General features: G+C 41.0%; 1 protein-coding gene across 1 annotated transcript in view; it reads left to right on the top strand.

Moving 5' to 3' along the window:
- LOC145398631 (cytochrome P450 2L1-like) overlaps positions 1–14,153 on the top strand; it is a 169,265-nt gene that overhangs the window by 56,749 nt on the left and 98,363 nt on the right. The window contains exons 5-7 of the mRNA XM_080271440.1: positions 2,242–2,441; positions 9,132–9,246; positions 9,527–9,707. Coding sequence (XP_080127566.1) covers positions 2,242–2,441; positions 9,132–9,246; positions 9,527–9,707 — 496 coding nt within the window. The remainder of the gene's footprint in view (positions 1–2,241; positions 2,442–9,131; positions 9,247–9,526; positions 9,708–14,153) is intronic.

Below are 14,153 nucleotides of genomic sequence, written 5' to 3'. Positions count from 1 at the left end.
TGAGTAAGGATGGAAGGTTGGAGGGTGAATTGCTTGAAAGGGTGCAACAAGGAAGAAAGGTTGCTGGTTCCTTGAAGGCAGTGATAAGAAACAGGGAAGTTAACATGGAAGTGAAAAAGTTATTACATGACAGTATTGTAATACCATCTCTGACGTATGGAATTGAAGCTTAGACGTTGTTGGAGGGACAGAAGTCAAGAGTGAGAGCAGTGGAAATGAGTTATTTGAGAGGAGCCTGTAGAGTCACATGGAGAGACAGACTGACAAATGAGGATGTGAAGGAGCGTTGTGGTGTGGATGTGGATGTGATAGGAAGCATTAGGAGAAACACAGTGAGGTGGATTGGCCATGAGGAGAGGATGGAGAGTGAGACACTGACGAGGAGAGTGATGTGAGTGAGGTGGACGGGGAGAGAGGGGGGGGAATGTCAAGGATGAGATGGAGGGATGGAGTGGAGAGGTATATGAGAGAATGGGGTATGAATTGGGAGCAGGGCAGTAAAATGGCGGGGGACAGGGTGACGTGGAGGCGATTTGTTTGTGGCCACCCCGTATAAGGGATTGAGGCAATAGATAGACAGATAGACATTGACAACTAACAAATATGCATTTGTCTTAAAATCTTACATACTTTAATGCCTTTGGGGGTAAAAAAAACTAATAGCTCACTGAAACAACGAAGAAGTGGAATATTATATATATACTTTTCCATGCACTACATGTCTACGTTACAATTAAGAATGAGCAACTTTTCTGAGGTAAGCATCTGATAGTAGTCTGTGTTACAATAGGGATGTTATAAATACCGAGAGGGGGAGAATCATTATATAAGGTTACGTGTTGGTGATGTCTGTGTGTTTATATCAGCCTTGCATGATCACTGAACTTACCATTTTTCATCATGTAATGAACCATCAGTTCACAGCTTGTTGCTACTTCGTGTGTTTCCCTATCGTATAAACACATTTATTTAAAATCAAAGCAAATTATGTTACGACATTAAATGGCTACTAAGCCTCTCCCCAGCACTCTGCTACCCCCACTCCCATCACTCCCAACACACAGCTACTCCCACTACCCCGCCATCCCTCACGTCCCACCCCTCCCACCACACAGCTACCCCCACTACCCCCAATCCCTCACCTACCCCGCACCTCCCACCCCTCCTTTACCCCCAACATTGTTACCAGATCAAATTAGTTGCCTCTCCTGTTGCCTTCTACGCGGTGTCCCGAGCGGAAATTTCTCCAACTGTACCTCTGCATCAGATCGGCCACGACTATGAGTGAAGTGGAGTAAAACCTGGTGCACAGTGTTTCGTTGTACCGTAATTATTGGCTGAACCATGAAACATTTTCTCTTCGCTGTCTCAGTGACCGTAAAGAATTTGTGATAGGGTTGTAAAGGCACACACTGAAATGTCTGTTGCTTGGAGTCAGTGCTATGGGGGATTTTACAAACTGTTGATAAAAAAGTCGCACAAAAGAGAGATGGAAGAGGGTTTTCCTGGAGTGGCTGACAGTCTTTGTCCACTTCACAAATAAAGTGAAAGGATTTCTTTGACCCAGAAAACGTAATGTCCTCACACAGTTAAGAATTGTTCGAGCGTGACCTGAGATTTTTTCTTATTCTTCCTGCAATGTACTACAGACGAAAAAATGAAGCCATGATAATGTATAAAATATGCCCGAAAATGGCGATAAAAATATAATATCGTTTACCCTTCACTGCCTCGATTTTTTCTCAGGACAACTATTCAAAAGAAATTGCTGTTGCTTATTAGCTTTATGCGCTGGCACAATATCAATTATCTCTGGATAATGTTACAGAGACACTAGTGTTGTTCCCAATGTGGTAAAGCCAAAGGTGTAAACTGGTTACCTATCGTACACATCATCAGAGGTAATATGGAGCTAGCTAACTATGTATTTACGACTCGTTGTTGTTGTTTGGCCCCAGTCTTTTTGGTGTATCAGACCCCTGGACCACTGGTAAGAACCTGCTTCTGTGGGGTCGTCCTACTGACACTGTATAAACAATACATACACCATGTAGGGAACCGACACTCCTCTGTGGTAGACGGAGCCTCACCAAGCTCCATCCCTACGGCGGGGTGCAAGAAAATATGAGGTTGGTTCCCGAATGTATACCGCATCTGTTTCGTTCCAACAGCTCCACTACATGCACGTTCCTCAAAGGCAGGTATAATATTATAGACTAATATCCTTGTTCTGTTTTTCAGGTAAGCAGTTTTCGGTGACCGACCCTAAGCTGATCGAGTTTGAGAAGATTATCAGTGACCTTGTTAAAATCTTCGGATACGTGGCGGTGCCTGATTTCTTACCCTGGCTGCATAAAGTCCTGCCAGCCTTTTTAATGAAACGCCTCTTCGCCCTTGATCGTATGACTGCACTTAGGGAAACCTTTCTTCAATTTATCGATGTGAGTAGATTTTATTTTCTCATGGCATTTGGGCCTATCCACCGAACTGAGATTTTGCGAAGCAAGAGTGGGTATTATGTCTTGAGTGTGTGTGTGTGTGTGTGTGTGTGTCTGTGTGTGTTCTTACCTAATTGCTCTTACCTAATTTACGGGAATGAGTCAAGCTCGTACTGTCCCGTGTCTTAAACCATATTTATCGTACATATCCTTAAATCTGTGAATTGTTTTGGCACACAATATTTCATTCGCTAGTGCATTCCACTGATCAGTTGTTCTATTTGGGAAACTAAATTTCCTTACGACTTTATCACCTCTCTTCTTATGCAGTTTTTTGCAGTGTCCTCTTGCTGATGCTTCCCCATAGGTTAAGTAATCATTTAAGTTTATTTTCTTCTTCCCTGATATGCATTTATATACCATAATCATATCTCCTCTTTTCCTTCTCTCCCGTAGTGTTGGTAGATTCAGATTATTTAGTCTTTCTTCATAGCTTAGATCCCTTAAGCTTGGTACCCATCTTGTAGCGGCCCTTTGAACTTTTTCAATCTTGTCTATGTGTTTTTTGAGATAAGGACTCCAGACTGCTGATGCATACTCCTGGGTTGGTTTGATGAATGATGTTATTATCTTTCTTAGCATGTCTTCATTTATGTATGTGAATGTTATTCTCATATTGGCAAGCAGTGTATACATGTTCCGTACCTTCTCATTGATGTGGTCAGCCGGAGATAGTCAGTTATTGATAATCACACCTAGGTAGGTACTTCTCTCTTTCTGATCTGTGTAGGGTTTCATTTCCTAATGTATAATCCCAATCAGGTCTTTTTCTACTTTTACCAAACTTGATTACATGACACTCGTCCACATTGAATTCCATTTGCCATGTATTACACCATTCATGAAGTTTATTTAATTCTTCTTGTAGCTCTTTACAAGAGTCTGTGTTAGTAATTCTCCTTTGTATTTTTGCATCATCTGCAAACATATTTAGATAGCTCTCATTTCCAGTGTTACACTCTATATCATTTATATACACTAAAAACATGATTGGTGCCAGCACTGAGCCCTGTGGTACTCCACTAGTCACTTCTTTCCATGATGACTAATTTCCCCTTAGTACTGTTCTCATTTCTCTTTTCATGAGAAAATCTTGCATCCAACAAAACAGTTTGCCTCGAATTCCTCCTTGATGGTACAGTTTCCATAAAAGTCTTTGGTGTGGTACTGTGTCAAATGCTTTCTTGAAATCTAAATAGATACTGTCCACCCATCCTTCTCTTTCCTGTAATGTGTCTGTCACTCTGTCATAGTAGCTCAACAGATTAGTAACACATGATTTTCCTTTTCTGAAACCAAACTGTCTTTCTGTTATCATACTGTGTTCTTCTAGGTGATTTACCCAAGGTTTTCTTATAAGCTTTTCTAATACCTTGCTTACAACACTGGTTAGTGATCCTGGTCAGTAGTTAAGTGGATTTTGTCTATTCCCTCTCTTGAATAAGGGAACAATGTTTGCTTTCTTCAGGTAGTTTACCTTGACTCAAGGATTTCTTGAAAATTAAAAATAATGGTTCACTTAACTCCTTTGCACATTCATGTAGCACCCAACATGAAATTTCATCAGGACCATTTGCTTTTCCTTTGTCTAATTTACTTAATCCTCCTGTATTACTTTTTCTGATATTTGTATATCTGGTAGTATGTGTGGGCAAGCATGTTCCACATAATCCCTCTCAAATTTTTTTTCCTCTTTAAAAACTGATTGGAAATTCTTGTTTAGTGCTTCACAAATATCCTTCTCTTTTGTATAGGTGATTCCATCGTCCGTAATGGATTGTATTTTATTTTTTAATTTGGTTTTGCTTCTGATGTAGCTGTAAAATAACTTTGCTTGATCACTACTTTTATTTATTACATCCTCCTCAAACTGTTTTTGGGCTTTCCTCCTTATTCTTGTATAATCGTTTCTTGCCTGTTTGTAATTATTATATGCCCTTTCACTATTGTGTCTTCTGTATCTATTCCACAACAAATCTCTTTTTCTTTTGATTTTTTACATTCTGTATTGAAACATTTCTTTATTATCTTTTCTGCTCCTTTGTGCTGTGGGATGTACTTCTGGACTCCTATTTCATAAAGTTCACAGAATTTTTCATATATAGCATTTAAATCTTGTCCTCTAAGCTCCTCTTCCCAAACAGTTTCTAAGAAGTACTTCTTTAGGTCATGATACTTTCCCATATTATAGTTTAGGCACTTTTTATAACTTTCATTGCTGTTAACTAAGTCATATGCAATTCTGAAATTGCAATTTAGTACTGCATGGTCGCTTTTGCCGAATGGAGGGTGATATATTGTCAATATCTTTTTCTTGCCTAGTAAATATGAGATCTAGCATTGAGGGCACATCGAGTCCTCTTTTTCTGGTGCTTTCTCTTACATGTTGGGTTAGGAAAAACTCTTGCACAAGATCCAAGAGCTTTTGGTCCCAACAGCTTTCTTGGCCTATTATATCTAGAGTATTCCAATTTATATTTGTATTAAAGTCTCCAGTTAGTATAATTCTTTCCGATTTCTCTTCCATTTTATGTAATAATGCTCTTAAACTCTGAATTGTACTCTCCGCCAGGTCCTCATATTCGTCTCTTTTCCCATGTGTTTGATCTGGGTGGCATGTACAAATTGGCTACAATTACTTTCCCTTCAGATGTATTTATCTCTACTGCAATCAGTTCTACTTGTGAGGATATATCTAGTTCTAGTTCTTTGACTTTTAGATTTTTCTTAGTTAATATAATTCCTCCTCCTTTATTTAAGTTCCTATCTCTTCTCCATATATTATATTCCTCTAAGTTTAGGATGTCATTTGATATCCTTGGTGTTAATTTTGTTTCAGTTAGGCACATTATATATGGTTCATTTTGTCTGACATACGCATTCATCTCTAAAAATATAGATACCATTCCATCCACATTTGAGTACATCAACTTAATCATCTTGTTTATATACTTGTCATGATTTGGTTCTACTACTTTCCTCCTTTTTATTCCCTCCTGCTTATGTACCACTTTCGTACCTGCAATCCATAAACTTTGTAAAAAAAAAATTTATTCTTCTCCTCCTCTGATCTTCCCTCATTTTTTGTTTTTGCTTCCTCCCTCTTCTCTTTCAGTAATTCCAGTTCTCTTGTGTTAGGCATCTTTTTATCTATGTCTTTACTACAGATTTCCTCTGATACTTCTTTCAATATGCCCATTACATTTACCATCTCCTTTTTGTCTCCTGAGATCTTGTTTTTTACTTTTTCCTCTTCCATACCAGTGTTTACTGTAGATTTGTTGATATCTACTGAATCTCTGACTAACTTAGGATTATTTTGGATTATTCTTTTCACTTCCTTTTTATTGCTTTTTTCTTCCACCCTAGTTTCCAAGTCTTTCTTTACTTTCACCATTTCAGCATAAGTGGTTTCCGCATCATTTTTGTAGCTTTGCACTGCTTCATTTGCCTGTGTTATCTTCTCCTCAGTATCACTCCTCTGGTCTATCAAACTGCTTACTTGCCTAATTGTCTCTGTATCATTTTTGAACTCTTTCATAATATTCTTGTGTTTGACTACTGTACTTGCTATTTCACTAATTTTCCTCCTAAGTGTACCCACTTCAACTAATAGCTCATCTATGATTGTGTCTTTCTTGTTGACTTCCTTTCCTAATTTTTCTATTTCTTCCTTTTGCAAGTGCATCTGTTTCTTAATTTCATCAATCTCATTTTGAAAAGCCATCTCTAAGCTGTGTACTCGTTCCACCAGTTTATTGTGTCTCCATTTCAACCAGTTCTTGGTAGAAATCATCATCCTGCTTTCTACCTTTATCCCTGTTTTTTTCCAAATTTGTTTTACTAAAGTATGTGGTCATTTTGCAGTACTAAAAGCACATATAGTACTTACATTCCCTGGGGCAGATTGTAGACTAAACAACGATCAGCTGATTGTACGCATTCTTGCGCTCCTTTGTTTTTGTTTTTTTTTTTTTTTCTGTTTGACCAAGTCTTACTTAAAACTTCTTCTTTTTTATATTAGAACACCATTTAGTCTAACCTTGTACAGAGCTTGATTCATATAAAGATACTAATTTAGGAAATGCCACTGGCCAAGTTGGCCAGGAATAGAGCGGTGGCTACGTGCATCTGCTCTCCTCGGTGCCTCGGTGTGTGTGTGTGTGTGTGTGTTTTATCAAAATAACTCATAGTTTGTATCCGATGTTACGCATTAGGAGATGGGTTGAGAACCAGCCAACGAGGATATTAATTGTTGATTTTGAGGACCACTGGTCAAAGGGCAAGGTCTCAAAGCTATGTCAAAGTCTGACCGAGCAAAATATATTTTAAATATCTTATCTGTTTCAAACCAAACTTGAGAAAAGGTTGAGGGTAATGCAAGAATGAAGTGATTTAGTGCTGAGTACAGTCATTCGAACGGCAACATCACAGGGAAGGTTAAAGTTCGACTTGTATGCGCATGTGTTACCAGAATAGTTCAAAGTGTTTTTGTCTGATTTTATGCCGAGCTGGTGGAAGCGGTGAAGGCCACTCAAGAAGTAAACATATTGTTTCTTAACAATAGGTCAGAGGTCAAAGTCATCCGGCAAGCTGAACTTAAAGTTTTTATCCGATTCAGACCATTCACTGTAGAATGTATGAGGGTAAGTCAAGGATAAAATTATTCGATTTTAGGAACAAAGGTAATGTCACTGGGAAAGGTTAAATGCCAGAGTTACGGGGCAAGGTCAACTCGGTTGAAAGATTAAGAGTGAAGCAAGAACGAAGGAAATCGATTCTGAGAACAACTGTGAACGTTCAAGGTCACAAGGCAAGATTAATGTAGTTTGGTTTGAAACGTGTTTCCACGTATGACCAAAGCAACTAAGTTACTTTTGATCTGTTTTTGTTACAATTGCTGGATGAGCTGAGGATCAACCAACAAGACGTATTATAGAAGCTTAGATCAAAGGTCGAAGTCACATGGTAAGGGCAACAAACACAGTTTATATCCAAAGTAAACTAAACTTTGTGGAAGGGTTCATGCTATAACTAAGATGAAGTGATTCGATTTTGCGAACAATCAGTCAAAGATCAAGGTTGCAGTGAAAGGTCAGTGTCAAGATCAATGAGGAAATTCAATTCAGTTTATATTTTGAAGAATGGAGAAGTTCGAAACTGAGAGTAGTCTGCGGAAGGTGAAGATCAATGGACAAAAATCAGCACGGTTTGGTGAAACAGAATTTTTTGACATGTGATAATGATACATAACTTATTTTGCAATAAAAAAAAAAATAGCGGTTTGGTGGCGATATGGTCTCGCACCGGGCGGGGCCGGTACCCTTGAATGCTCTGGGCTACCATGAATGAGTCTTTACATTCCCAAAATGGGCAAAATGTCAAAGCTTTCTCTATTTATGTCACGTCAAGCACATATTACCATTAACCCATACCATTAAATCTGCTCTGTGTGTGTGTGTGTGTGTGTGTGTGTGTGTTGACTTGCTGAGTTTGCTGAGTCATTGTTTGTGCATCGTCCTGCTTTTGAGACAGAATACGCCGGGCGAGATTATGGTTATGTAGGTGGATGAGCGAGTGGGTGGGCAGTGAGAAAATAAGTCCATGAGGAATATATACATGGGGTGACTAGGTCGATGGTGGAAATGCGTTCGTGTGGGGAAATAAAACCGTGGGAAATATATTATGTCCCAAGGAAAATGGGTCCAAGTAAGAATATAGGTCCAGTAGGCAAAAACAGATCCGTGGGAGAAATAGGTCAGTGGGAAAAACAGGTGTACATAGGCATAAGTGTTTCCCCATGGAAATAATAGGTCTGTGTTGAAAATGTTAGAGGGAAAAATGTCAGTTGGGAAAATACGTCCAAGGAGAAAATTTGTTTGAAGGAGAAAATAGGCTCAAGAGGAAATTTCGTTCATGAGGGATGATAGAGCCATGGTAAAACATAGGTCGATGGGGAAAATTGATCAAGAGACAAATTAGGTCCATGATAAATATATGTCTACAGGGAATAAACAGGTCTCTATGGAAATTATGTCCATGAGTGAAAATAGGTCCATGAGGGAAATAGGTCCATGTGAATAAATAGGTCCACGGGGAAGTATTTGTCAATGCAGGAATGAGACAGCCAATGAATTCCAAATGCCAGATTCCAAAGACCACATGACAGCATGTTATAATTTGAAGGTATCGAGTTGGGAGGACACAACAGAGGCTAAATAGAAACTAAAGGGCAGTTTTAAGATAAGCTGAAGGGTACAGATTGTTTGTATAAAAGATATAATGACTTCATTGGGATGTCCTTAAACTATTCATGTCATGAGATCAAATGCTTAACAGAAGTAGAGAGGATAACTGAGGCCGGAAGAATCACGGAAATATCGAAAAGAGAGGTACGACAGAAGAGAAAAACCTGACAGTTAGGAAAGATTGGAGACAAAAAGAACCCTTTCAGTTGCCTCTTACGACAAGCAGGGATACTGAGGAAATATTTCTCCACCCCTCTCCCAAGGGAGATTGTGAATGGAAGAAAACAGTAAGTCCCAGGGGGGAAATTGGTGAGTGGAGAAACTGACACCCAGGGAGTGACGCCAGAGACAGGTTTATGTGCCAATGACTAAATCATAACCACAGGAGGAGGTCGCGGAACACCGAGCCACACTTGACCGAGACAACCCGAGGGATTTGATTGACGGCTACCTGATTGAGATGGAGCAGAGGAAGGATGACCCCGATAATACCTTTGTCGGTCAGTGATTTTGCCTTACGAGAATGGTAGTTATCTTTTTTTGTGTGTGTGCTCAGTCATACACTGAGGATAGTGTTGGGCATTTCTGAAAGCTAAGCAAAGGAGGAACCTTAAAATTTTGACCTAAAGACTTTGCAACTATGAGCCAGTATACATAGGATTTTGTGCCAAGTGCCCTTCCTGGCGAAATTCTTGCGCATTAACTCTGGTCAGTAATAGTTCAATGAAACAAGAAGAGAACCTTTTGTTGGCTAATGAAAGAAACATCTTACCCTTACAGAAAAGGATCTGAAACTTCTGATTATGGACCTGTTCTTTGCTGGTAGTGAGACAACCTCCAGCACACTCACCTGGATGATCTACTACCTAGCCGCCTATCCACAGGCGCAGCGCAAGATGCAAGCTGAGATAGATAAGGTGCTGCCAAAAGGAACCCTGGCCACACTTAATGACAAACCCAGGTCAGATGTGCTACATACGTTGAGTTGCATTCCTACTAGCTCTGGAGATTTATTAACACTAGTTCCTTTGTAATTCACTTGATTCACCAATAGACGCTATGCAGATTGAGCTATAATCTAAGGAGCTCTGGAGAAGTTGCAACAACAGTTCCTCTGTGATTCCTTTTTGCTTCATAGGTTAGAATTGCTACACACAGTTAAATGTGGTCCGAGAGGCTTAGCATATTCTTAACACCTCCTCCTTTGTGATTTATTCACGTCAGATATGCTACACTTACTAAGGTATATTTTCAGTGCTTAAGAGGTTTTGGTATTCAGTCTATTTATTACACTTTACTGACGACGAAAACAGAAATAAATGAAGGTTTAACTAACATTTATCCTCCTGGATTGTGCTGATGATCAAACGCCGGAATACTCTTGACTGTTAGAACACAATCAGGCAACGTTCCACTATACCACAATCAAGCAAACGTAGCCTTATGGTGCTTGCCGGACTCTTATCATCTGGGTTTAGATCACCGGCACTGAATATGTTTGTAATCGTAACTGATTTTCCTTAGATTAAGTATCACCATGTATGATCGAAGCTACACTCGATGACAGAGCCAGATCAGACTCACTTAACACATCTGTTCTATCTCATTTACAAGCTATCTATCTATCTATATACCTAGGCTGCTTCCCCCAAGGAAAGGGAGGTAGCCGAGACAGGACGACACACTCTCCATTTACTCATCCATTCAAACACATCCATTCGCATCTTAGCCCCAAAGGGAAGAATGGACACATCCTCACCGCACCACACCGCACAAGGGTCAACTGCGCAATGCAATCAATGACATCCACAGCAGGGCCCAACAGCAGAGCTGGTTTACCCCTGCCACATCATAACAGACACATCCCCTTACCCGCACCTGACCTGACAAGCTCACTAGACCAAATGCAGGAGAATATCCCCTCAGGGCTGCGTCACCACGTATTCATTCACAATTTCTCTCCATTAATTTCTGTCACGCACAGCCACTCTTCCTTGCTCAACAGACATCCCTCTCGCATCCAGCGCTCTCTTCACACTGTCCATCCATCGTATCCAGCGCTCTCTTCACACTGTCCATCCATCGTATCCAGCGCTCTCTTCACACTGTCCATCCATCGTATCCAGCGCTCTCTTCACACTGTCCATCCATTCCTCTCAGCCTTACACCTCTCACATCAGATCTAGTTATCTTTTTCACCAATTGCTCATTATCCATTCTCTCCATATGCCTAAACCATCGCAACACCCTCTGCTCAACTCTGCTAGCCATCTCCCGAACAACTCCAGTTCTCCTTCGCACTTCATCATTTCGCACTCGATCCATACGAGTCACTCCACACATACTCCTCAGACACCTCATCTCCATTACATTCAAACTTTTCCTCTCTGCTACACCCATATTCCATGTTTCAGCCCCATATAACGCAGTCGGTACCACAACACCCTCACACAGCCTTCTCTTTACGTCCATTCTAAGTGAACGACATCTAAACACTTTTTTCATTCCTCCCACCACCTTTCCTACTTCATTTATTCTAAACTTCACTTCTGCATCTATTCTTCCATCCACAGCAACATGTGACCCTAGATATTTAAAACACTCTACCACCTCAAGCAACTCGCCATTCAAAACTATATTCATCCCCCTACCATCTACCAACCTTGTACACTTCATCACTTTACTCTTATTCTCATTTACTTTCAATTTCCTTCTTTCACACACCCTTCCAAACTCCTCTACCAACTGTCTCAATTTCTTCCCTGAATCAGCCACCAGTGCAGTATCATCTGCAAACGGCAGCTGCTTCAGATTCCACTCTCCACCATCAACATTGACCAGACTCAGACCTCCACCTAAAACGCTTGCATTCACCTCCCTTACAACACCATCCATGTAAATAATAAACAACCAAGGTGACATCACACATCCCTGTCGCAGCCCCACTCTCACGGAAACCAATCACTCACAGCATTTGCAACTCTTACACACGCTTTACTATTTACATAAAAACTTTTCACCCCTTTTAGTAACCTACCATCAAGTCCATACAATCTTAAAACAGTCCACAAAGCCTCCCTATCAATTCTATCATACGCTTTCTCTAAATCCATGAATGCCCAAAACACATCCTTCCCTTTTGCTAAATACTTTTCACACACTTGTCTCACAGCAAACACCTGATCCATGCATTCCCTCCCTCTCCTAAAGCCACACTGCTCATCACCAATCACTCCCTCTGTACCCTCTCTAACTCTCATAATTAACACTCTACCAGAAACCTTACCTACAACACTCAACAGACTTATACCCCTAAAGCTAGTACATTCATACTTATCACCCTTGCCTTTATACAACGGAACCACACAAGCACTTTCCCAGTCAATTGGCACCATACCTTTCACAAAGCACACATTCAACAATCTTGCTAACCAGTCAACAATAGTCACTCCACCACCCTTCAGGCATTCCACAGCACACCCATCCGTACCTGCAGCTTTCCTTGTTTTCATCTCCTTTACTGCCTTCTCTGTTTCCTCCTTCGTGATCAAGAATCATTCAACTCTCCCAACACATTTATTCCTTGCACCCTTCCATCCGACACAATCTCAGCCACCCTTTCCTCCTCTACAGTTAACAATCTTTCAAGATACTCGTACTCTGCCCATCTCTTCCTTACTGCATCCATCTCAATTAAAATCCTTCCATCCTCTACTTTTACTTGTTCTTCCTTCCCAGACTCTCCCTTTCGCACACTTTTCACCTCCTTCCACAACATTTTCTTATTCTGTTGAAAACTCTGTCAGCCGCCTACTCCACCTCTCATCTGCTGCCACTTTAGCATCACGCACAGCCCTTCTCGCCCTATTTCTCTTTTCCTTATACCTTTCATATGACATCTCATCCTTCCTCTCCAGCCACACTTCATATGCACGTCTCTTCTCAGCCACAGCCATACATACTTCCTCGCACCACCATTCACTTCCTTTTCTTACACCACCACCCACACGTCTCACACCACACACCACTTCTGCATGCCTCACCACAGCACTCTTAAACAACTGCCATTCCTCCTCCACACTGCCATTTTCCTGATCTTTCACTGCGTTCCACTCGTCTTTCAATTTCTCCTGATACTCTATGTTTTTCTCTCTTTTATCCAACTCACTTTCAAAACCTCCCTGCCACACCTAACCGTCCTAGCAGTCACCCATCTCTTACCTACTCTTAACTTTCCCTCCACCAGGTAGTGGTCAGACATACCTCCACCCTCCCCTCTCAGAACTCTCACATTCATCACATTCAACAATATTCCTATTACATTCCTAGACACAACCACACAGTCCATCAAAGCTCTATCAACAACCCTTCCACCCTCCTGTCTCACTCATGTATACTTATAAATATCTTTCTTCTGAAACAGCGTATTTCCAATCACCATCTCTCGCTCAGCACACATCGCTATCATTCGTTCCCCATTTTCATTTCTTCCAGGCACACCATGCATACCAACTACACCTTCAACTGCTACATTTCCCACTCTAGCATGCAGATCTTCCATCATTACCACATTCACATTCGGTCCAAAGCTCTGCAGACACTCATCAACATCATTCCAGAAGGACTCCCTCTCTTCATCATCCCTTTCACTACCAGGCCCATATGCACTCACAAACACCCACAACTCAAGTTCAAATTTCGCTTTCACCCACATCAGTCTCTATGACACCTCCTTCCATTCAATCACACACTGCTGTACTTCCGGACTCACTAACAAGGCCACACCTTCTCTTGCCCTTCCTCTATCAACACCTGACAATCTTCCATTCACACTTCCAAACATAGACTCACCCTTCCCTTTCATCTTCGTTTCACTCAGAGCTAACACCTCCAACCTTCTTCTCACAAACATTCTCCCAATCTCCTCCCTTTTAGCCTCAATCGTACTACATCCACGCACATTCATAGACCCAATCTTCAGGGTACGGGGATAACTCCATCCCTCATCCCTTTCTCTGGCCTGTCTCGTTTTAGGAACTAAAATACAGAGGAGGGGGTCCCTAGTCCCCTCACCCCGCCCCTTTTAGTCGCCTTTTACGACACGCAGGGAATACTGTGGCAGTGTTCTTTCTAACAGAACCTGGTCGCAGAGTAGTAGTACCACCCCATAGGACTATTAATAATGTCATGGGTGGAACAACTCTAGTATAATTTTCCAGCGTATCCACAGACTATTCTATTCAGCTGGGAGAAAGTGCAGCAGCCTGAGTGCTGTTACGGTCTCCTATGATCGGGACAACTCTAATTTTATATTCCACCAGATTTTTTTTCTTTTAATAACAGCGAGTAGGGGGAACTGATTGCGTTAATACTTTCACCATAAACTTCCATTTCTTATGTAGGAGCA

The sequence above is a fragment of the Coenobita brevimanus genome, chromosome 46, assembly GCF_032717465.1.
Source record: "Coenobita brevimanus isolate Jiangsu-jjx chromosome 46, ASM3271746v2, whole genome shotgun sequence".
NCBI lineage: Eukaryota > Metazoa > Arthropoda > Malacostraca > Decapoda > Coenobitidae > Coenobita > Coenobita brevimanus.
This window is presented reverse-complemented; position numbering and strand designations above follow the sequence as displayed.